Here is a 22,755-nt window from a genome sequence, read left to right as displayed (position 1 = left end):
TTGTAAAGGGAAAATCATGGAGAGAGAGAGAGGTGTTGTCAAGGCAACTGCAACTGCAGGACTGGGAGAGGGAAGGAGGGGGGAACGGGGGTACTCGGGGGTCTGGTGATGGACACAGGGGCACGGGAAGCCAAGGGCAAGAACAGGGAGAGAAACAACATCCCCTGTGCCTCTGCCCGCCAGGACAGCTCCCAGCCCTGCTACAGCGAGGGAGGATGATCCAGGGCCCCAGAGCATCCCCAGAGCCCATCACCTGCACCCTGCCCAGTCCCACAGCCCAGCTCCCCAGAGCTCCGGGGGATGGGAGCTGCCACTCTCCAGGGTGTCTCAAAGGGGAGCAGCTCTGCCTGCTCAGTGACACAGGCCACCACTGTCCTATTTTCAGACCTTTCCCCAATTTGTTAGTCTGAGTCAAACCAACTCCCCACACTGTGGAGCAGAGTCTGGAGAGATCCCTATCCCAGTCTATCCCTATCTCCAAATCCTACCGCTTACAGGACAGGTCGAAACTTTGTTCAAGCCTCAGACGGGCATGGAAGTCCCCAGCTCAGAGGGGGGACAGCAGGCACAGCCGCCTGCGAGGGCCATGGTGGCCGGTGCAGCTGCAGAGCTGCCAATCTGACACAGCTCCAGCCTCGGATCCAAGTTCCTCACGGAGTGGGAGCGCAGGAGCGATCGGGCACAGGGAATCCTCCCCCTGCAGACCCTGCTGCACCAGCAGCTGCCACCCTCAGCCCGGGGCCAGGGACGGGGACAGGCAGGGAGTCAGTGCAGGAGCACTCGGGGGCTCTGTGCTGCTGTGCTTGTCACCTGAGCCCCGCACCTGGAGCTCCACACCTGGAACTCCACACCTGGAGCCCCGCACCTGGAACCCCCAAACCTGAGCCCCACACCTGGAGCCCCGCACCTGGAACCCCACACCTGGAACCCCGCACCTGGAGCCCCCAAACCTGAGCCCCACACCTGGAGCCCCGCACCTGGAGCCCCCAAACCTGAGCCCCACACCTGGAACCCCGCACCTGGAGCCCCCAAACCTGAGCCCCACACCTGGAACCCCGCACCTGGAACTCCACACCTGGAGTCCCGCACCTGGAGCCCCCAAACCTGAGCCCCGCACCTGGAACCCTGCACCTGGAGCTCCACACCTGGAACCCCTCACCTGGAGCCCCCAAACCTGAGCCCCACACCTGGAACCCCGCACCTGGAGCCCCCAAACCTGAGCCCCACACCTGGAACCCCGCACCTGGACCCCCGCACCTGGAGCCCCACACCTGGAGCCCCGCACCTGGAGCCCCACACCTGGAGCCCCGCACCTGGAGCCCCCAAACCTGAGCCCCACACCTGGAGCCCCCAAACCTGAGCCCCACACCTGGAACCCCCGCACCAGGACCCCCGCACCTGGAGCCCCGCACCTGGAGCCCCACACCTGAGCCCCGAACCTAGAACCCCACGGTCTAGAACCCCACGGTCTAGAACCCCGCGATCTAGAACCCCAGATTTAGAACCCAGACCTAGAACCCCGCGATCTAGAATCCCGACCTAGAACCCCGCGATCTAGAGCCGCGTACCTGGAACCCCGCAACTGGAACCCCACACTCAGAGCTCCACATCTGGAACCCCCACACCAGGAACCCCACACCTGATCCCTGCTGATCCCTGCTCCCTGCTGATCCCTGCTCCCTGCTGATCCCTGCTCCCCGTTGATCCCTGCTCCTGGCTGATCCCCCTCTCCCTGCTGATCCCTGCTCCCTGCTGATCCCTGCTCCTGGCTGATCCCTGCTCCCGGCTGATCCCCCTCTCCCTGCTGATCCCCTGCTCCCCACGCACCCATCCCAGCAGCAATCCCTGCCAGGCCCTGACAGCTCCCTAAAGCTGCTGCACTATTTTTACCCCACGGTTGCTATAGAGACATCAGAGCCGCTCCCCGTGATGATGCAGCTGCTTTTGGGTGATGCAGTCTCTTCCAAAAGCACTGCATCACCTGCTGCATCATCCACTGCATCACCCACTGCATCACCTGCTGCATCATCCGCTGCATCACCCACTGCATCACCCACTGCATCATCCACTGCATCATCCGCTGCATCACCCGCTGCATCACCCACTGCATCACCCACTGCATCACCCACTGCATCATCCACTGCATCACCCGCTGCATCACCCACTGCATCACCTGCTGCATCATCCACTGCATCACCCCCTGCATCACCCACTGCATGACTTGCTACATCATCAGCCACTGCACCCCCACTTCAGGTCCCCCTGGCACCCTGTCTGGTCCCAGAGCTCTGTGCCAGCCCCGTGCCCTCGGCAGTGCCACGGGATGGGCTCACACGGGCACCTCCATCCCTCACTGCCGGAGCCCCGGGCTGGGCTCAGCTGCTGCCTGCCCGAGGTGCTGCTGTGCTGGGCAAGCTCTCACCGTGGCTCGCGTCCGGCCAGAGCCAGGGACCTGAGGGGACAAGGAGCAGCAGCGTGTGGCACTGCACGGCCACAGGAGGCGGCAGGGCTGGCACTAACATCGTGGATTTCAGCTGATTGATCTCTGGCACACCCATTTTCCCAGCGGGAGAAATCAGGTCCCAATTAAAGCAGGTACAAAGCTGACCCAGGCTCCAGCTCTGCTCAGATCTGAGGGGAATACAGGGTGCTGTGGGCATGGTAGGACCCTCTCCTCCATCAGACCCCAGGAGGGGCATGGCTGCGGCCAAACTCTGCTGGGCTGGGACCCCCCGTGCCCAGGGCAGCCCCACTGTGCCCCACAGGTGGAGGGAGCTGTGCCCCAGGTATCAGCGGCAGAACCAGTGGTGCCCCCCCGAATGCTGAGCTGTGCTCAGCCCCTGCCACTGTGGCTGGGAACGGTGGAAGGGCGGCCGTGCAGGGATGAGCTGGCAGGAATAACTCACACAGCCCTCGGCAAAGCACCCAGAATAGAACCTGCCCGTAGCGGGTGCCTCCGGGGACATGGGGCTGCTCCAGCCCCTGGTGAGGCTGCACCGGCACCCCACCTGTGCCTGAGCCCAAAGGGGCCAGGAGATCCAGAGGGGGTCCTTTGGGCATGACCCTTCCCCAGAAGACAGAGCCAGCTCTGCTCAGCCGGGGGCTGCAGCCCCTCCCGGGGTGAGGAGAACATGGAGCTAACAGCTCCTCACCATCCTGTCCCTGCCCCACAATCTCAGCCCCTCAAGGCATCACTGCAGCCCCTCGAACGCTCTGGGAACCACAGCTGCACCCCACAGAGACCAGACAGCCCCGTCACAGTCCCAGAAAGCAGCTCCCCCTTCTCCAGGCTAGGCCAGACCCTAACCATAACCTCAGCAAGCTCCAGTAAAGGGGTGACAGCTCCCAGGCTGCTCATCCAGGTGAGACAGTGCTGGGATGGCCCCACAAAGCACCCGGCTGTTCTCCTTGTGACACAGTTCTGTCACCTCTGCCCCTCTCTGTCCCGCCAGGAGAAAGGAGCCCCGTGCCCAGGTGAGGATTCTGGGTGCCAGTACCACCTGTGCCACAGGGGATTGGTACCAGCAGCAGCTCCTCCAGGCACTGCCCAGCCCTCCACTCCCTGCCAGGGCTGTCCTGTGTGGGCAGAGCACCCTGTGGTGGCACCCCAAAGCCACCTCATCCCAAACTGATCATTTCTGGACCCCACCCTGCTGCCCCCAAGGCTGCACAGGCACTGCTGAGACCAACCCCATGGCTCAGAGCCCTGCACAGAGCTGCAGCTTCTCCAGCAGCCATCCCTGCGTTGCCATGGCATCCTCAGGGATGGCAGAGATACTGGTGAGGAAGACAAGGACGATGAAGATAGGTGGATACATTGGCTCTGCAAAGCCAGGGCATGGCTGGGGAAGATTTGAGACCCTCTGGCAGCAGGCAGGGACTATTCTGCTCCCCTCCACAGAGGCTTCAGCCCCCAGGACTGGCATCGCCGTGCTCCCCTCCCTGCTGGGGCATCTCCCACCCCATGGACACCTGGAAGTTGGTGAGTCACGGCTGGTGGAGCAGGAAAGGGAACTCTTGGGTTTTAACATCTTCAAGGACAGATCATTCCTGCTTTCCAGCCAGGACGAGCCAGCCTGGGTTCGGCACAGGGCTGAAAACTCACAGGAGCAGCAAGGGGGCCAGGGGAGGAAGGGGCACTTGCAGATGGGGCTCCCCAACCCTTACTTCCAACATTCTCCTAATTGCAATCATCAGGACCTTCCCTCTTTCCCCACAACCACCTCCTCCCTCCTTGTCACCACCCCGACCATGCTGGGGTGCCCTGGCAGCAGAACAGACCCTGGGGACTCCCTCTGCTGCTGGAGCTGCACCCCCACTGCTGGGCAGCCTGGGGTCCTCCTGCCACCACAGCTTAAATTTAAACCCTAAATTTGTGGGTTTCAGGAGTTCATTTTCAAGATGTTCCTTGTGTTAAGGTGTTCATATTATCTTGCTTTTAGGAGTTCACGTGTTTATTTTTGACAAATAAACTGGTGTGCTCATGCATCAGAAAATGGACAGAAAATGGACAGAAAACACATTTTGGGGGGGTTTATGGCCAGTTCAGGCAGGTACTGCAGAGCGTCTGTGTTACCAAGTCAGGAGGAACCTGCCATAAGGTTTCCCAAATGCTCCCTAACACAATAAGACTGACTTAATTTCTCTGCTGGCTCTGATTCTCACTGTCATCATCACCTCTGAATGAAGAGCGCTGCAATATTAGATTATATTTTATTAATCACAAGAGCAATTTCCCCAAATGTTAATGTGATACGGAGGGTGTGATGACAAACATCCTCACAGCTGTGACGGGTGCAGAAGTGCAGAACCAAGGGGGTGAGGGTGGTGGTCGGGGGCATCTGTGACCATTTCCCCCTTCCTCCGAATTCCCTCTTTCTGCTGGCACTGCTCTGAAAGAGACACCGAGGAAAGCGGAGGAAGCTGCTGGGAAGGAGGTTCCTGCCCAGATGCGAGATCTGGGGACAAAGGAGGGCGAGAGAGGCACCGCTGCTTGTCCAGGTTCACCGCACTGACACTGAGGGCAGCTGTGCCCGGGGAGCTGGCACAGCCACCCCAGCTTCTCCTGCAGGCACGGAGCGCTCCTGTGCCCCAGGTGTGCCCTCGGGCTCTCCCATGTGCGCTCACGACACGGAGCCGTGAACATCAGAGGGGGCTTCGGGGGGCCGCAACTCCCCCTGCTCCAAGTGGGGTCAGCTGTGGGCTCAGACGAGTTCGGGGTCTGGAGAGCCCCCGCAGCCCCCAGGACAGGGACACAGACCCCCGCACATGGACACAGACCCCCGCACACGGACACAGACCCCCGCACACGGACACAGACCCCCGCAGCCCCCAGGACACAGACACAGACCCCCCCCAGCCCCAGCACACCCACACCCCCGCCCGCCGCTCCCCGCACCCACCTGCGGGCGGACGCGCCGCCCCCCGCGCCTCCTCCTCGCGCAGCGCCGGGCAGCGGCACCGGAGCCGGCACCGGAGCCGGCACAGGGCACCGGGCAGCGGCACCGGAGCCGGCACAGGGCACCGGGCAGAGGCACCGGCGGTGGAGAGAGGCACCGGACACGGGCACAGGGCGGCAGGTAGCGGGCCGGGGGCAGCGACCGCACCCCGCCATCAGCACCGCAGCCGGGGGCGGCGGCAGGAGCGGGATGGCCGCGGCTTGGAGGGACGCGGGAGGGGACACCAGTCCCGGCCGGACGGGAGGAGACGGCCGGGTGCCCCCCGGGTCCCAGGGGCCGTGGGGAGCTCACGGGCAGGGAGTGGTACCGGGGGCACCTTTGGGAGGGGCTGGGAGCAATGTGAGCACTGACCGCAGGTCCAGGGGCCGCATGGAGGGCACCGAGGGATGGGGAAGGGGCGGCAGGCTTTGTCCTCTCCAGGGACGCTCGGGGGGCACTGGCTGCTCAGGGCTCCAGGAACGCTCTGAGGAGTGAGACAGGGAGCGGGGGGCAGCAGGAGTGGGCGGCAGTGGGGGTTAGTGAAGAGGTAGAAGCAGGAGGCACTAGAAACAAAATAGACAGCATGACAGTAGCTGTTTCTCCTTCCCTCCGGCAGTGAGGAAGCAGAGATCCCGGCTCCAGCCCAGGAAGCCATCAGGGAAGTTCTCACAGTCTCCAGTGGGCTTCATGCTGTGGCCCCCCAGAAGCAGCAGGCCGGTGGAGACCATCAGAAGCTCTCTGATCTCCTGGGGAAGCCAAGACATCCGAGCAGCTGTCTGCACAAGGTGGGCATGGCCAGAGGGACGGTGGGATGTGGGGCAGTGCCCGGAGCACGGCATCCCAGGAACAAAGTGGGGGGCTCACCTCTCCTCCCCGCTTTCCCCACAGCCGCCAGCCGCAAGTGCCATCACCCGGAGGGAAGCAGCAGCCATGGACGAAGCGACAGAGCTGGAGCTGGGGGGCAACTCCCTCCTGAAGGCCGTGTGGCTCGGGCGGCTCCGGCTGACCCGGCTGCTGCTGGAAGGGGGGGCTTACATCAACGAGAGCAACGAGAAGGGGGAGACGGCGCTGATGGTGGCCTGCATCACCACGCACGTCGACCAGCAGAGCATCCACAAGGCCAAGATGGTGAAATACCTGCTGGACAACAGAGCCGACCCCAACATCCAGGACAAGTCTGGGAAAACCGCCCTCATGCACGCCTGTATCCGAGGGGCTGGGGGGGATGTGGTGTCCCTGCTGCTGGAGAGTGGGGCAGACCCCAGCCTGGAGGACCACTCAGGAGCCTCAGCGCTGGTCCACGCCATCAATGCCGAGGACAACGCTGTGCTGCAGCACCTCCTGAATGCCTGCAGAGCCAAGGGGAAGGAGGTGATCATCATCACCGTGGACACATCAGCCTCCGGCACCAAGACCGCCAAGCAGTACCTGAACGTCGCCCCTGCGCTGGAGTTCAAGGAGAGGGCTTCCCTCGAGGAGGGCACAGCCCCCTCTGGTGATCACCTGAAAACTCCCATCTCGGCACCTTCCCCTGCCGGGAAGGAGAGCAGCATTCCCACCGCACACCCTTCACACACCGGGGATGCTGAGCCACCCTCCCCGGGCCAGAGAGCTGGCACTGCTCGGAGAGCCCACCTGCCCCGGCTGAAGCGGCTGCGGTCAGAGCCATGGGGTCTGGTGGCTCCCTCGGTGCTGGCGGCCTCTGGTCACCGCGACGACACGCGGCTCTGCGCTGACAGCGAGGTCATCACGGGCATCGGCGACCTCTCGCTCTCCAAAAAGCCCTCCCTCAGCCGGAGCAGCAGCAGCAAGGGAAGGGACCCCTCTCTCTTCCCCCCAGTGGATGAGCAGGCACTGGGGCCACTGGCACGGAAAGCCAGCCACGAGAAGAGCCCGAGCATGCACCCATGCCTATCCCGGAGCATCACAGTCCCGGAGGAGCCGGAGAGCTCCAGCTCGGCCGCCAGCTCGGCTGCGGGGATGGAGCCGCCGCTCCGGTGGAGGCCAGGCACCGAACACAGCGGAGACTCCCAGGTCACCGAGGCGGGGAAGGGGCCACCAGAGAGGAGGAAGCTGAGCGGGTCCCACCTGGCCTTGCTGGATGGTTCCTGTGACTCTCCCTCCGGCAGCACCAGCACATCGCCCAGCAGCGGCCGGCGCCGGCCACCCGGCTTGCTGGAGAGGCGAGGATCCGGGACCCTGCTGCTGGACCACATCTCCCACACAAGGCCAGGATATCTGCCCCCCCTGAACGTGAACCCCAACCCTCCGATTCCTGACATTGGCTCCAGCAAAGCCCCCTCCCCGCTGGCGGCTGGGCTGAAGCCGCTGGTGCCGCTGACCCCCGGCTCACCCAGGCGGGGTGATCTGAGAGCCCACAAGAAGCTCCTCCGCAGACATTCCATGCAGGCAGAGCAGATGCGGCACCTCTCCGATTTTGAGGAGCTCGTGGCGCAGTAGCCGTGTCACCGTCGGTTCACGGAGAGGGGACCGAAGCCGTGCTGTCCCTGCAGAACCGGGCCGGTTCCCACACTGAGTGGCCACTGGCTCCGGGGACAGGCTGGTGGCCAGCGGGTTCAGCACGGAGCCCAGGGGCTGAATCGGGGGCGGGCTGACGGGCAGATCGATCCCCCACAGTCCTAGATCGCCAAGCTCCGTGCCAAGGATCCCACCCTCAGTTCGCTTATTCCTCACTAGTTGCGATCCGCTTTTCTTACACCCTGCTCGTTCTCTCACCGACTCCCCTCCGGGAGCCCCCGGCTGTGATCTCTGGGGCCGAGGCGTTCATGAAGTGCCTTCCAGGAGGGGAAGGGGCTCGGTGGGCTCCAGCGGGGGTCGGAGGAGCGGGAGCACCCGTCCAGCCACGGGCCGTGTCGGTGCTCTCCCGGAGCGGGAGAGGGAGACAATCCTCCACCTCCGAGATTCCCGAGCCCTCCGGAGCTGCGGCGGCTGAGCTCACCCGGCCCCGCTGCAGCCTCGCCGGCTGTGGGCCGGGATGGGCTTGTCTCTCTCTGAAGCGTCTGAACTTCAGGGGGTTCATTCCCCAGCACTCCGAGGAGCTGTGAGTTCAGGAAGCGCTGGATCCCCGAGCAGGATGGCCCCAGCCCGGCTGAGAAAGCCTCGGCCAGCGGCGGGGAACCCGGGATGCCGAGTCACCGAGGGGACACGAGCTGAGCCCAGGGCTCCATCCAGCCGGGAAAGTGGCAGGAACCGCTCCAGAGCCGAGGCCCCGCGGGCCCCGCAGCCCCCAGCCTCACCCCGCAGCCCCCAGCCTCACCCCGAGCACGGTGCGCCGCGGGCCGTGCGCCGTGCCCGCCGATCCCGGGGCTTCATGAACGCGTTCATTTACGGGACTGCGTGTGCGTGGGCTGCAGGGGCAGGCGCTGGGGTGACGGAGACTTTTGCACTGGTTTTGCCCCGCATTAATAAAGCGCTCAGCTTTGGACGGAGGCTGATCTCGCGTGGAGCCGACCCCAGCCGCCCGGCCAGGGGGTCCCCGGGAGTGCCGAGGGGATCCCCGGGGCTCCCGGAGCGCTCGCCCGGAGATGCCGGGGGGTTCCCAGGGTGCCGGGTTCGTGGAACGTTCCCGGGATGCCCGCGGGTGCCTACCCCGGGCCGGAGGTGCCGCCCGCGCCCCGCCCCGCTCCGCTCGCAGCGGAAACGCCACGTCAGGGGGGCGGTGTGGGGGTGGTGCCGGGGCCGGTGGCGGGGCCGGTGGCGGGGCCGGTGGCGGGGCCGGTGGCGGGCTCGGTGCGGGGCTCGGTGCGGGGCGCGATGCCAAGCTCGGTGCGGGGCGCGGTGCGGACCCTGTGCCTGGCCGCGCTGCTGGGCGCGCTGGGGACCGGCGGCACGGAGCTGACGCTGGAGCTGCCCGACAGCGTCCAGCGCTGCTTCCACCAGGAGCTGGAGAGCGGCATCAAGTTCACCCTCGACTATCAGGTACCACCCTGCCTGTACCTACCTGTACCTTCCGGCAGCCCTGCATGCTCCGTGCCGGCACCCCCTGCCCACACATACCCCTGCCAGGGCCCCTCCGCCCCCACCCCGTTTGTGCCCCGTCCCTCTGCTCCTGCCCGTGTGTTGTCCGTGCCCGTGCGGCCGCCCGTGCCCCGCTGCCCGTGCCCACACCCCTGCCCGTGTGTGTGCTGTTGCCTCTGCCCATGCCACCTGCCCAGGCCTCTGCCCACACTCCCATCCTGTGCCCTGCAGAGCCCCAGGCAGGGCTGCAGCTCCCTCCTCCCATGTGCCCCCCAGCTCCCTCCCAAGGAGTTGTTCCCAAGCCCAGCAGCGCCCACCTGAGAGCCAGGTGTGGGATGTGCCCACATTGGCCACGGATGCCCCTGACCTGGGTCTTGAGGGCTGTCCCTGTCTCCAGGCACCCCACTTGAGCCACGGACACCCCACTGTGGTGCACGACCTCCCCAGGGCTCCCCTGGCCTGGGCCCCATCCCACGGGCATGGTGCCCGCTGGCCTCACGCAGCCGTGGGGCCCTTGCCACGTTGCTTGGCGTGTGCCACCACCTGAGATACATCTCCCCACACCTCATCACACAGGTGATCAGCGGAGGACACTATGATGTGGACTGCTATGTGGAGGACCCCAATGGCAAGACCATCTACCAGGAGACCAAGAAGCAGTACGACAGCTTCTCGCACCACACCGAGCTCAAGGGTGTCTACACCTTCTGCTTCAGCAACGAGTTCTCCACCTTCTCCCACAAAATTGTCTACTTCGACTTCCAGGTGGGCGATGAGCCGCCCATCCTGCCCGACATGAACAACCGCGTCACTGCCCTGACACAGGTGGGTCCTGGCAGGAAAGGAGGGAGGGGGGTCCTGCCACAGCCCCAAGCAGCCTTGCAGGATGGCAGTTGGGGACTTGTTCCCCTCCTCCTCCGCTGGATGCAGAAGTGCCAACCAACAGCCAACAGCCCCACCGCACACCACATCCTCTGCCTGGGGCTGGGGGGCTGTGCTGGGTCTGCGCTCCCCTATTGCAGCAGCCCATGTCCATCCCACGTGAGGGAATTACATCAGCCATTCCATCCCTTGGTGGGAGCCTCTGGGCTGGGCACCGCGTGCCCCACTGGGCCTCTCAGCTCTGTCCCACTGGAGAACCAGCCTGGATGGGTCCTGGCAGGGAACCTACAGCACAGACTGCCATCCTGCTCTTGAGTGTCCCGGCACGGCCCTGGGCTGCGTCAGCTGTGCCATGTCAGAAGCAATAGGGCACTCTTGTCCTTGTCCCCCAGATGGAATCTGCCTGTGTCACCATCCATGAGATGCTGAACGCGGTGATCGACTCCCAGACCCACTACCGGCTGCGGGAGGCGCAGGACCGGAGCAGGGCTGAGGAGCTCAGCGGACGCGTCTCTTACTGGTCAGTGGGGGAAACCCTCATCCTCTTCGTGGTCAGCATCGGGCAGGTGATGCTGCTCAAGAGCTTCTTCACTGAGAAGAGACCCAGCAGCGGCGGAGCCGGCACCTAGAGCCGCTGTGCGTGCCCCTGAGCGGAGCAGCCACGGCTGCGGCCCCGGGCTCGCACTTTGCCTCCCATCTGTGCCGTGGGTGGCGGGGGGTGGGAGCAGGGGGTGACGTGACACTGCCGAGCTGGGCGACAGTCACCCACCTACAGGCGTCCCCCGCTGTCACCTCCCACGTGCCATCGCCCGACCTGCCCCGTCCCCTCGCCTGGCCACCCTGTCCCCGTTCTCTGGCTGCACTGGGAAGCGGCTGGGACCAGCACCAGCATGGACACCGGGGGTCCCTGGGGCCTGCGGCGTGGCTACCCCAAAGCCCCGTGCGGCTGCCGAGGGGCTGGGGCAGCGCTGGCCCGCCTGGCACCCGCCCAGGGCCGGCAGCCCGAGGAGAGCTGCCCATGAACCGGGCTCTGTGTCTGCACCCCAGCTGTCCTGTGGCGGGCAGGGTGCTCCCAGCAGCGGGGCCACGGCGGCAGCAGCGTCCAGCAAGGGAAGGCTTTTTGCTGGGTGGTCCTCTGGCTCTACCAGCTCCTCCCCTCGCAGCGTTTCTCGGGCTGGCAGCAGGTGGTGTGCTCGTACCAGTGGTGGTATTTTCATACTCACAGAGTCCGTGCCTGAGGCTCAGCCCCCTCACACATTCCCCCCACCCTGCGGACACGTGCCAAGGAAGCCCCATCCCTGCCCCAGAAGCACAGAGGACCCCCACACACCTGGGATTGCAGCCCCTCATTCCCTGGAGCCCCACAAAATGGAGACCCCCACAAGAGCCTGGGGTGACGCCCCTGTGCAAGACTGGAGTGACTGGTGTGCTGGCCCTCCAGCCCTCAAGCAGGCGTGAGATCATTTTTCAGAGCTAAAACAACTCCACTAGACTTTTCCTTTGCCACTTTCAAATAAATCCCTGCAAGCATGGCTGGCACTGCCGTTCCTGGGCACAGCTTCTGCCTGCCCTCCTGCCTCGCCCCCCTGCCCGCGCCAGCTGAGCCTGCTCCTGGCACAGAGCAGCAGCCCTGTCTGTGCCCTCTGCCAGGGGGTTGTGCTGCGGTTCCCACGGCACAGTGAGCACCAAGGGATCCCTGCGTCCCTCCCCAGCAGAGCGGGGACCCCCGGGCAGAGCCCAGCTCTGTGGTTCCTTCCCTGAGGCTGGGGGGATGCCAGGGCAGTTCTCCTGGGCTGTTCCTCACTCTGTCCTGGTGCTGGGAGAGTGAGGGGCCCGGGCACCCCCAGCCCTCGCCCACCTCTCCGGGCCGCAGCAGCCGTGCTGGCTCTGCTGTCAGCGCTGGCCTTGGGGCAGTGCTGCAGGCAGGAGAACCGGCCCCGTGTGCCTCCCGACAGCCTTGGGCAGCAGCCAGGAGCTCCTGTTTGGAGCAGAGCCAACATCAGCAGCACCCGGGACTGCCACCAGCCCGGTGTTGGCTGGCACGGACCAGCCCTGTGCCCACTGGCACACAGAGCCCTGCGGGGATGAACGGGGATGGAGCAGCCAGCCCTGGCCAGGCTGTGGATGGCCTCGAATCTGCCCCTTCCTGGGGACTCTTGAGCCACCCATGCTGGGGACAGGGGCAGCTGTGTCCCCAGTGGGTCAGGGGGCTGCCTCTGGGAGCTCAGCTCCCAGCCAGGGGACACGGGAGGGACGAGAGGTGGCCATAGGACACTTTATTGCTGTTCAGGGCACAGAGAAGGGTGAGGGGACAGGGGCACCCCCACCAGCCCCAAGCTCGCAGAGGCACTTCAGGGTGCGGGGAGCGATCAGCAGTGACTCCATCCCCACTGGAGCTGTGCTGACCCGGTTACCCTGCTGCCAGAGCCCCTGCCCTGAGCGCCCCAGCGGTACCGCTGGTCTCACAGGGAGCTGCTGCGACTGGAGGCGTCCCTGGCAGCCCCTCGGGACCTCCGCAGCTCCTGCAGTCCCCGCCCGGGCGGCAGCGAGGAGGCTGAGCAGCGGAAGGAGCCGGTGGCTGGGGAGGGGGGCTGCGCCAGGGGGCCGTGCCTGCAGGGGCACCCCCAGCCCCCGCGCAGGGGGATGGTGAAGAGCCCGTACGTGATGGGGTCCAGGCACGCGTTGAAGAGGCCAAAGATGAAGAGAATGTGGGTGAGGGCCGGCGAGATCCTCTTCTCCATGGCGCGGGGACAGAACCAGTGCCAGAGCCCCAGCAGGTAGTAGGGGGTCCAGCAGAGGATGAAGGAGGAGACGATGACCAGGCTCATCCGCAGCATCCGCAGCCGGGCTCGGGGGATGTTGTTCCTGGAGCACCGCAGCGACGCGTCCTGCGAGGAGACTGGAGGGGCACAGCCCGTGAGGGGAACGTGGGGCTGGGGCAGGGGAAAGCTGGGCTGACCCTGCAGAGCTCCGGACAGGACTGGCCCGGGCTGTGGGGCCGTGTCCGGTGTGGCCGGCACTCACAGAGGCCGGAGCCCATGCGGCGGGAGATCTCCAGCAGGATGCGGGCGTAGCAGCAGACCATGATGAGCAGCGGCAGCAGGAAGAGGCAGGAGAAGCCCACCATGTTGTAGAGGGTCTCCTGCCAGGGCCGGGGGAAGCTGCCGCGCGTGGTGCACTGGGTGAAGTTGTGCGGGGGGCGCAGGGTGATGGTGTGGAACACGAACAGCTGGAGACGAGAGAGGTGGGGTGGGCGGGACGGGGGTTTGCGCTTCCCGAGCCAGGGAGGGCACCGGAGGCCAAAGCAGGGACCCCCAGACCCACAGCCTGTGGGGTGGGACGTGTTACCAGCTCTGCACGGGCTCTGCTCCGCACTGCCAGGGGCCTGGGGCAGAGCTGGCTGAGGGGGATCACTGTGCCGGCTCTCCATCCCCACCCCACAGCGCTCTCCATCCCCACCCCGCAGGGCCCCGGCAGCGACCCCGCACAGCGTCAGCAGCCCCGGGCTGGGTGGGGGTCCGTCCCAGGGGGCAGGGGGTCCCGGGGGGGGGTACCTGGGGCACGGCCAGCCCCGCGCTGAGGAGCCAGGCCGCCTGCAGCATGGCGCGGTTGCGGGCGCGGGCGCGGGCGATGGCCAGCGGGCGCAGGATGGCCGCCTGCCGGTCCAGGCTGATGACCACCGTGACGAAGGCCGAGGCGTACATGGCCAGCAGCCGCAGGTACATGAGCACTCGGCAGGCCAGGTCGCCCGCCCGCCACTGCAGCGTGATGTTCCAGACGGCGTCCAGCGGCATCACCACCACGGTGACCAGCAGGTCGGCGGCGGCCAGGTGCCGCAGCAGCAGGCGGATGTGGGGGCGCCGGCCGCTGCCCCGGCCCCCCACTGCCCGCAGCACCGCCAGGTTGCAGCCGGCCGAGAGGGCGAAGAGGGCGAAGGTGACGGCCACGCGCACCTGGGCGGCCGGGGAGAAGGTGGGCAGCCGCAGGGGCTCCTCGCCGTGCTCCTCGGGGGGGCTCCAGGCGCAGCCCCACTCGGGGGCCGTGGCGCCGGGGGGCTCGGCACTGGCGTTTCCCACTGCAGGGCCTGGGTCTGGATGGCCCCTACCTGCCACGACAGGCGAAGGGGCAGTGGCAGCCCTGAGGTGGGGGCTCTGGGAGGGGCAGGCCACACTCAGCACCGTGGGTCTGTCCCCTAGAGTCCCCTGCCCAAGGCCACAGTGCCGATATCACATTTCTGAGCTCGCTTCCCTGTGTTCCATCCTCGCCTACTCGCTGCACCCTGCTGCTACCCCAGAGCTTCCAGCAGCCCCCAGAGCCCCTCCATGCCCCCAGAGCTACAGGGGTCCCTGGCACCGAGCAGGGCAGAGGAAGACAGTGGCAGCTGACCCCAACACGCCACCCAGCTCAGGCCATTCCTGCCGTGCCCCCCTCCCTGCCCAGGGTATCCCCTTGCTGGGATGGTGACCCCACCCAGCCCAGCAATGACACCTGGAGGATCACACACCCCGTTCCCCCCGCCTCACCTGCATCCAGGCGCTCCTGCCTGGCATTCCCCAGCCAGGCCATGGCAGGGCTGATGCTCACACCGTGCCGAGGCTCTGTGCTGAGGGCTCCTGCATCTGCTCTGGGGCACGAGGGGGAGCGGGGCAGGTGCCGGGGCAGGTACCGGGGCAGGTACTGCAGAGAGCCGGCACCTGCTGCTGCAGCTGCTGTGGCGTGGGCGCCCTTGGCAGCTCTGAATGGTCCTTGACGTATCCAGCGGCTGGGAACAGCACGGTCCTTCCCCTGCCACCCACAGCACACGGACACACGTAAGCCTGCGTGGTGCTCAGCGCAGCAATGGACAGTGGGACGTGCCCCACATCTGTGGGAGGGAGCCCCCCAGCCCAGGGGGTGCTGCCAGTGCCCCCCAGCTCTGGCACTGTTGCTGCCAGGGCCAGGTATCAGAGCACACAGGGGCTCCTTGCATTGAGCTGCAGCATTTGAGGGGGGCAGACCCACAGGTCCCTCCTCCCAGCCCTGCGACTGATGGCAGTGCCCCCAGACTCATCCCCCCCCATGGCAGTGCCCCCAGACTCATCCCCATGGCAGTGCCCCCAGACTCATCCCCCCCCATGGCAGTGCCCCCAGACTCATCCCCATGGCAGTGCCCCCAGACTCATCCCCCCCCATGGCAGTGCCCTCAGACTCATCCCCATGGCAGTGCCCCCAGACTCATCCCCATGGCAGTGCCCCCAGACTCATCCCCCCCATGGCAGTGCCCCCAGACTCATCCCCCCCATGGCAGTGCCCCCAGACTCATCCCCCCCCATGGCAGTGCCCCCAGACTCATCCCCATGGCAGTGCCCCCAGACTCATCCCCATGGCAGTGCCCCCAGACTCATCCCCCCCCATGGCAGTGCCCCCAGACTCATCCCCCCCCATGGCAGTGTCCCCAGACTCATCCCCATGGCAGTGCCCCCAGACTCATCCCCCCCCATGGCAGTGCCCCCAGACTCATCCCCCCCCCCATGGCAGTGCCCCCAGACTCATCCCCATGGCAGTGTCCCCAGACTCATCCCCATGGCAGTGTCCCCATGGCTGGAGCACGTGCCCAGGTCCCTTCAGCCCTGACTGGAGAGTGGGGGCTGCAGCCTAGGAGAGGGCAGGGCGGGGGACTGCTTTACATCTCAAAGCTTTGTCTCCCGTTCTGCCACCCCCCTCCTCCGCCCCAGCAGAGGATATTAACCTCATTAGAGAGTCCTTTCACACTCCATGGGGTTCATTAACCCCCCGCTCTTCACCCCGGACCCCAGAGCTGGGAGGATACTCCCCTGACACATTAGCACATGGCTGCCAGGTCCCAACACCCTCCTGCTAATGGGGACCCCAGACTTCAGGGAGCCACCAAGGGGGCTGGGGGCATAGGGTCCCCATCACAGCCTCCCACTCTCTGCTCCAGGGAGGGTCTCCAGTCCATGAGCTCAGCCCCATCCCCACACTGAGCTGGACCCCAAATCTACACATTTCATTCTGTATTGGCCCAGAACTGCCAGGTGGGAAGGCTGGATCTGGAGGCTGCTGGGGATCCTCAGCCCTTCCTGGCCAGGGGTGAGCCCCCAGGGCAAGGGGAGGGTCCCTCTTGACGCTCCCCCAAGTTGCTCTCCCAGCTGCTGCACAGCCCCCAGCCTAGCGAGGAGACCCCCGGCACGCCAAACCCCATCCCGTGCCCAGCTCCTGGGGACAGCCACACGGACACTCAGAGAGGACACAAGGGTTTATTCACATCCAGCCGCCGCCACCCGGCGCGTCCAGCACGGCTCCAGGCTCCGACGGGGCAGCTCGTTCCTGCAGCTCTCCAAGGGCTGTGTGCGTCCCCAGGCTGCAGGGATCCCGACAGGCATCGTGGGGCTCTGGGCGCTCCAGGCCCGGGGACTCATCTGGGTCAGTGCCGGGGCTGAGTGGGGAGCAGAACCTCCAGCAGTGAGAGCAGGTCCGCAGAGAGATCCTGGGGAGCAGACAGGGAGAGCGTGAGCAGCCAGACAGAGGTGCAGGCAGGGCTGGGGCCGTGGGAGTGACAGCCCACCCACTGGAAGTGCTCGTGGCCAGGGACAAGCAGGACAAGGGACTCCATTCTGCCCCCACTAATGGGATCCCCACAAACACGAGGGAGGGAAGCACCAGGAAAGATGGGGCAGGCTGGGGGATCCACCTCACCCACTGCATGGAGCAGGGCTCACCTCTCCATTCCCTACCCCAGACAAGGCTGTTGGTACCCCAAAACCAGCTCCTGCACTGCCCCACACCAAGAGGACTCTGAGGCCGACCCAAGGGGGGTGATCCCTGCCCCATGCCAGCCCCATGCTGAGAATCGCTCCGATCCCACCAGCACGTACCTGGGTGACTGTCCCTGTGCCCACGAACTCTGACAGCACCAGTCCCATGTCCAGGACGCCACCAGGGAGATCCGGGGGGGCCCCAGCCCCTGCAGAGTGGGGAGGGGTCAGCCAGGGGGACGCGGTGGAGGAGACAGCCTTGTTCAGCTCTGAGGAGGTCCCCACTGCAGGAATGTAGGGGGGCGGCCCCCAGGTCTCCGTCTGGATGCTGGAAACCCCAAGCACCTCCGGAGGGGTCCCGGTTGCAAGGATGTAGGAGGGAGACCCCCAGGTCTCCATCCCGATGTTCGGACCCCCGAGTACATCTGGGGGGGTCCCTGCAGCAGGGGTGTAGGGGGGTGACCCCCAGGTCTCTAACCCCATCTCCGGACCCCCGAGCATCCTCTGGGCAGTGCCCTCAGCAGGGCTGCAGAGAGGTGAGCCCCAGGCACCCGTCCCCACGCCGGGAGCCCCGTGCGGCTCCGGGGGTGTCCCCGCCGTGGCAGGTGTCCCCCAGCCCGCAGCGAAGCCGGGCGGCGAAGCATCACGGGGGTCTGGGTCCTGGCAGCACCCCAGCCCCCGGGGGCAGAGAGGACAGTGCCGGGGGGCCGGCGCCCCCCGGCCGAGCCCCAGCAGGGCGGAGAGGTGGGCGATGTAGCGGGTGGCGAGGCGCAGGGTCTCGATCTTGGTGAGGCTCTGCCCTGCGGGTGCCAGCGCTGGGGGCAGGTAGTGGCGCAGCCTCAGCAGGGCCTGAGCCAGCCGCCGCATCCGCAGCTTCTCCCGCTCGCTGGCGCTCTGCCGAGGGACCCCCGGCGCGCCCCCGCCCCGCGCCCCCTTCCTGCCCCTGGTGCGGGGGGCGGCGTGGCCGCGGCACGGTCCCCGGGCGGGGCCGGGGGACGCGAGGCCGCACGAGTCCGGCGATGCTGCGGGAGAGCTGCTGCTGTAGCCGAGGGGGTCCGGGGGGCCGCGGGCAGCCCAGCCCTGCAGAGGGGCGGCGGCGGGCAGCGTGTGGGCCATGGCAGGGCCGGAGGCTGGGAGCTGTGTGCCAGGGGCTCCCCAGAGCCCCGGCTTTATGCCGGGCCCGAGGTGTGAAGAGGCACCTTCGTGGCTGCGGGAGCAGCACTTCAAAGGCCGGGGGTCTGGGGGGGGGGCGGGGGCCGCGGCTGTGAACGCGGGGTGACGAATTTCACCCCAGAGGTGTGAAGCTGCTCGGTGCTGCCCCTCGGGCCCGCGCTGGGCTGGGGACGGGGCCGGGAGCTGCAGCGGGGTCTCTGCACATCTGCTGCGGGGGAGCTGCACTGGGGCTGCAGCACGGTCTGGGGGTGCACCGGGGCTCTGACGGGGCTTCGGTGGGGTTTGCAGTGCGTCTGCGGTGTCCCTGTGTCCCTGCAGCATGTCCCCAGACAGGGAGCTGCCCCCGGGACTGTGTGAGACACGCTCCCCCCGCCGTTTTGGGGGTGCCGCTCTCCCACCGCCCCCTGACGGACCCCTCTGGCTGCCCGGTGCTGGCGGTGGCAGGGGAGCCCCCACGGGCGGCGGGTGTCGAGGGCCGGGGTCGGGGCTGGGAGGAGCCCCCCCGGCGCGTTCCCAGGCCCCGCAGGTGTCGGGCCGGAGGGTGTGAAGGTTTCCAGGGAAACGGCCCCGCCGAGGGACGGAAAATCCATCAGGGAGCAAGGGGACACGGGCCCGGCACGGCACGGGCCCCCAGAGCTGGCGTGCACAGCCTGCTCTGGGGGTACATCTGCGGGCAGAGCACCCCGAATTGGGTGTGCACAGCCTGCTCTGGGGGTACCTCTGCGGGCACAGCACCCCGAATTGGGCGTGCACAGCCTGCTCTGGGGGTACCTCTGCGGGCACAGCACCCCGAATTGGGCGTGCACAGCCTGCTCTGGGGGTACCTCTGCGGGCACAGCACCCCGAAGTGGGTGTGCACAGTCTGCTCTGGGGGTACCTCTGCGGGCACAGCACCCCGAAGTGGGTGTGCACAGTCTGCTCTGGGGGTACCTCTGCGGGCACAGCACCCCGAAGTGGGTGTGCACAGTCTGCTCTGGGGGTACCTCTGCGGGCACAGCACCCCGAATTGGGTGTGCACAGTCTGCTCTGGGGGTACATCTGCGGGCAGAGCACCCCGAATTGGGTGTGCACAGCCCGCTGGTACAGCGGGGTGCAGGACCCCCCAAACAGGGTGTGCAAAGCCCTGGGAACACGAGGGGCGCAGGATCCCCACAAAGCAGGGGGCACAGCTGAGGGGATACAGCCGGGGGCACAGGTGTGTGCCCATCTGAGCAGTGCCCAGCGCGGCCCCAGCCCATCCCGGGCCGCCGGTGCCAGCCCCGTTCCAGCATCCAGGCCCGGGCTGGGGGCGCGGGGGTGTCTGGCGGGAGATCCGCACCCCCTGGCCCGGGCCAGGCACGGCCCCTTCCCCGCTGCCGGCCCCCTCCTGGGTCGCATTAGCTGATGAGCTCCCGGGTAATGAGTTCTGCACCCGCCGCAGCCGCTTCCCACCTCCCTGTTTGGACAAGTGCTGGGGCGCGGCTGGGCTGGGGCAGCGCCGGCTGTGGGGTCAGAGCCCCGCAGCCTTGGGAAAATCCCTAATTGTAACAAATAGAGTTTAAGTCTTGCGAATTCCTTTAGCTTCAGCCAAAAGTGCTTAGTCCCTTATTAATGTGTGCAAGTGGTTATCTTAGCCTCAAAGGCTCTGGGCCTGAGCAACACCAGTAAGAAGATGTATCTTGGGCAAACCACAGAGCTGGGAGGTATTCAAAGACAAGAAATCTTTTTTGAGGCCTATGACCAAAACCGGATACTTTGAGGAATGGGGTGTTCCCCAAACGAGCACCAGAGACCCTCAGAAGACCCCTACTCTTATGTAAATGAGCTCCAAAAAGTGATACAAATATGCAAAAGAATTTGCGGGAATGTTTAGCGTACGAGTTTTGGGAAATGTAATTAATAACTTACAAAGATTTAAACTAGTCTGCTAGCCAGCTGTGCTCTGTGTAGTAGGAGATATCCCCTGCACACCCAGCACTGAAATAATGCTACTTCCTAATTCTGAAATGACAGTGTCAGAGGGGTTTATTCCCAATTTTTGGTGACAGCAGGACACCCCGCAACCCCCCACTCCTGGGAGCAGGGGGTTCCCCCGTCCCTTCAGCCCCAGTCAATGGGGAGGGTGCAGGGCCATGGCCAGGGCTCCACACCGGAGCTCAGTCAGTGCCCAGCTCAGGCTGTGCCCCCAGGAGCCCCGAGCCCTTCTGCTGAGAGCTCCCTGCCCTGCTGGGACCCTCCCAGGACACGTCCCTGCCCTCTGGGGACCGCCACCCCTGCTCTGGCACCTCCCGGCTCAGGCGCCTGTGTGGTTTTGGGGTCCTGTTTCCCCCTCTCTCTGGGATGGCACCGCTCACAGGGACACTGCCCAGGGCTGCGTCTGGTGCAGGGCTCCGTGCTGCCAAGCACCCGGCGGACAGCCCCCCTCACCCCCTGCTCTCCCTCAGCCCATCGGCACAGGGTGTCCCCTGACCCACCACGGTGCACCCCCGTGCCCTGGGGACCCCAACCCTCATCAGCACAGGGACCCCCAGACCAAGCAGCACAGCCTGTCCGGAGCCGTGCGGGGCAGCCCCCGTGGGACCGCGGGGACAGGCGCAGCACGGGCAGTGCAGGGATGGCTCTGGGACCCCCACCCGAGCACCCTGCACGCCCCGCTGCCCCTGCCCCTTGGGGCCGTCAGTCCGAGCCAGCAGCGGCCGTGGCTGGGAGCCGGGCAGAGGGCAGGGAGCTGCGGGGACTGTGCTCGGGGTCCGGCGGGGGAAGGTCCCGGGCTCGGCAGAGGCTGTGCGGGAGCTGCGGGGCGATCCGGTACCGGGCTGCGGGGCTGGCGGCACGTTAGCATCTCTCACGGCCGTGTGAATGGGTCTCCACACACTTCCCAGCGCCGGCAGGGCCAATTAAGGACCAGAGGAGTCAGATCTGACACCTCTGCAAATGGGCCCGGCATTCCCAGGCTCCTGCCGCCCGCCCGGAGCGGGGCGAGCCTGGGGGAGCTCCGTATCTCCAGGTGGGCACAGGGGCACCCGGCACTGTCCTCTCTGCCCCCGGGGCCTGGGGTGCTGCCAGGACCCCCGTGGTGCTTCGCTGCGGGCTGGGGGACACATGCCACGGTGGAGACACCCCCGGAGCCGCACGGGGCTCCCGGCATGGGGACGGGCGCCTGGGGCTCACCTCTCTGCAGCCCTGCTGAGGGCACTGCCCAGGAGGTGCTTGGGGGTCCGGAGATGGGGTTAGAGACCTGGGGGTCACCCCCCTACACCCCTGCTGCAGGGACCCCCCCAGAGCTTCAGAGGATTCCCGGCTACACCGCCCGGGAGCCTCCCCACAGATGTGCCACGGGTAATAGGATGGCTTCCTCCTGCTGCTTGGAGCCTCCGGGGCAGGACTGATGGACGCAGGGCACCACAGCACCCCTGCACCTGGATCCAGCTGCCCACGCATCACCAGGTACCCAAAGACCCAGCCCAGCCCCTGCTCCTGCAGTCCCTGGGCTGGGGTGGAGGACGATCCTCGTGGGGTGGGTGGCAGGGGGTGCAGGGTGGGGGGTCCCACAGCCACTCACCTCCCACAGCTCTCCCCCAAACAGCTCAGCAGCCCCTGGGCCCCAGCCAGGCTCATCTTCCCTGCTCCTGCCGCAGCCTCTCTCCTGCCCAGCCGCCCCCCAGCACACAGCACGGAGGGGCTGGAGCTGACTGCAGCCCCGGACAGAGCCCACACAGGCACGGTGGCACGGCAGGGGGGCAGGGGGGCAGTGGGGAAGGGGGCAGTGCCATGGGTCAGTGGCACGGCCATGCCGCAGAGCTGCACGGGTGGGACAGACACCAGGATCCTCACTAAAGCTGCCCTGCAGCGCTGCTCCCCCGTTCCTTACTGCGGGACCTGCTGGCTGCACCCTCCAGCCTGGCTCCCCCCACACACACAGAGCCAGGTGCTGCCCTGGCCAGCGGCTCGGTGCCCATTGCCAGCCCAGCCCACAGCCCAGACGTGTCCCAGGGCTGGGGTGGCAGAGGGACTCACCACCTTGGCCATCCCCAGCCCCACTGACCCCAGCTCCCACCTGCCTGGGGGTCCCATCCCTTCCCTGTGCCCAAAGTCACCCTGTCCCTTCAGGGTAGCCCATGGGGACGGTCCCTCCTACCTGTCACAGCCACCCCCTGGCCCCCGGGCCGAGCCTGCAGCACCTGCCCGGAGCAGGGCCGGGCAGAGGGGTCCTGGTGCCAGTGCCCCTGAGCAGGGCGCGGCAGGAGAGCTCACACGCAGCTGTCAGACAGAGGGGCTCGGGGCTGGCGTCAGCGAAGCCCCCAGAGCCACTTAGCACCCGGCTCCTAACAGCCCGGGGGCTCACAGCCCCGGGCCCTGCCCCAGGCCCGCGGGGCCCCTGGCGCTTCCTACCCAGGCTGTCGCAGTCCCCCAGCACGGCCCCCAGCACCAGGGTGCCCCTGGAAACCGGGCAGGATTTTATTCACACCCCCAGAGAGCACCAGCCTGACCTCCCCTCCCAACCCTCCACGAGCCGGACCGGCAGTGAGGGACTGGGGGCCACGGGGGAT

At 66.6% G+C, this 22,755-nt stretch overlaps 5 protein-coding genes across 5 annotated transcripts; 3 read left to right on the top strand and 2 right to left on the bottom strand.

Moving 5' to 3' along the window:
- The first annotated feature begins 5,384 nt into the window (after positions 1-5,384).
- On the top strand, positions 5,385-8,675 carry ANKRD34C (ankyrin repeat domain 34C). Its single transcript, XM_058846845.1, has one exon. It carries the CDS (start codon positions 6,126-6,128, stop codon positions 7,896-7,898), a length of 1,773 nt encoding a protein of 590 aa, XP_058702828.1. The 5' UTR covers positions 5,385-6,125; the 3' UTR covers positions 7,899-8,675.
- Positions 8,676-9,127: 452 nt separating this feature from the next.
- TMED3 (transmembrane p24 trafficking protein 3) lies at positions 9,128-11,845 on the top strand. The gene is made up of 3 exons (XM_058847176.1): positions 9,128-9,377; positions 9,993-10,241; positions 10,691-11,845. Exons 1-3 carry the CDS (start codon positions 9,213-9,215, stop codon positions 10,925-10,927), a joined length of 651 nt encoding a protein of 216 aa, XP_058703159.1. The 5' UTR covers positions 9,128-9,212; the 3' UTR covers positions 10,928-11,845.
- A 915-nt stretch (positions 11,846-12,760) lies between these two features.
- LOC131583154 (gonadotropin-releasing hormone II receptor-like) lies at positions 12,761-16,681 on the bottom strand. Its single transcript, XM_058846992.1, has 5 exons — positions 16,580-16,681; positions 14,822-15,083; positions 13,853-14,403; positions 13,323-13,527; positions 12,761-13,197 (listed from the first exon to the last, which is right to left on the bottom strand). Exons 1-5 carry the CDS (start codon positions 16,679-16,681, stop codon positions 12,761-12,763), a joined length of 1,557 nt encoding a protein of 518 aa, XP_058702975.1.
- On the bottom strand, positions 16,550-19,603 carry LOC131583257 (nascent polypeptide-associated complex subunit alpha, muscle-specific form-like). The gene is made up of 2 exons (XM_058847166.1): positions 17,174-19,603; positions 16,550-16,785 (listed from the first exon to the last, which is right to left on the bottom strand). Exons 1-2 carry the CDS (start codon positions 19,601-19,603, stop codon positions 16,723-16,725), a joined length of 2,493 nt encoding a protein of 830 aa, XP_058703149.1. The 3' UTR covers positions 16,550-16,722.
- LOC131583261 (collagen alpha-2(I) chain-like) lies at positions 19,206-22,652 on the top strand. The gene has a single exon (XM_058847175.1). The coding sequence runs from the start codon at positions 20,338-20,340 to the stop codon at positions 21,592-21,594; it is 1,257 nt and encodes a 418-aa protein (XP_058703158.1). The 5' UTR covers positions 19,206-20,337; the 3' UTR covers positions 21,595-22,652.
- The last annotated feature ends 103 nt before the right edge of the window (positions 22,653-22,755 follow it).

The sequence above is a fragment of the Poecile atricapillus genome, chromosome 11 (assembly GCF_030490865.1).
Source record: "Poecile atricapillus isolate bPoeAtr1 chromosome 11, bPoeAtr1.hap1, whole genome shotgun sequence".
Taxonomy (NCBI): domain Eukaryota; kingdom Metazoa; phylum Chordata; class Aves; order Passeriformes; family Paridae; genus Poecile; species Poecile atricapillus.
This window is presented reverse-complemented; position numbering and strand designations above follow the sequence as displayed.

Bases quoted from the DNA above. Each gene is read 5' to 3' on its own strand.
- LOC131583257 (XM_058847166.1), bottom strand. From the start codon at position 19,603: ATGCGACCCAGGAGGGGGCCGGCAGCGGGGAAGGGGCCGTGCCTGGCC. The intron at 16,786-17,173 runs GTACGTGCTGGT...TCTGCTCCCCAG, and splicing joins GCACAGGGACAGTCACCCAG to GATCTCTCTGCGGACCTGCT.
- ANKRD34C (XM_058846845.1), top strand. From the start codon at position 6,126: ATGCTGTGGCCCCCCAGAAGCAGCAGGCCGGTGGAGACCATCAGAAGC.
- TMED3 (XM_058847176.1), top strand. From the start codon at position 9,213: ATGCCAAGCTCGGTGCGGGGCGCGGTGCGGACCCTGTGCCTGGCCGCG. The intron at 9,378-9,992 runs GTACCACCCTGC...CTCATCACACAG, and splicing joins AGTTCACCCTCGACTATCAG to GTGATCAGCGGAGGACACTA. The intron at 10,242-10,690 runs GTGGGTCCTGGC...CTTGTCCCCCAG, and splicing joins GCGTCACTGCCCTGACACAG to ATGGAATCTGCCTGTGTCAC.
- LOC131583154 (XM_058846992.1), bottom strand. From the start codon at position 16,681: ATGCCTGTCGGGATCCCTGCAGCCTGGGGACGCACACAGCCCTTGGAG. The intron at 14,404-14,821 runs GTGAGGCGGGGG...CTGTCGTGGCAG, and splicing joins GCAGGAGCGCCTGGATGCAG to GTAGGGGCCATCCAGACCCA. The intron at 13,528-13,852 runs GTACCCCCCCCC...TCTCGTCTCCAG, and splicing joins CGGGGCTGGCCGTGCCCCAG to CTGTTCGTGTTCCACACCAT.
- LOC131583261 (XM_058847175.1), top strand. From the start codon at position 20,338: ATGGCCAGGGCTCCACACCGGAGCTCAGTCAGTGCCCAGCTCAGGCTG.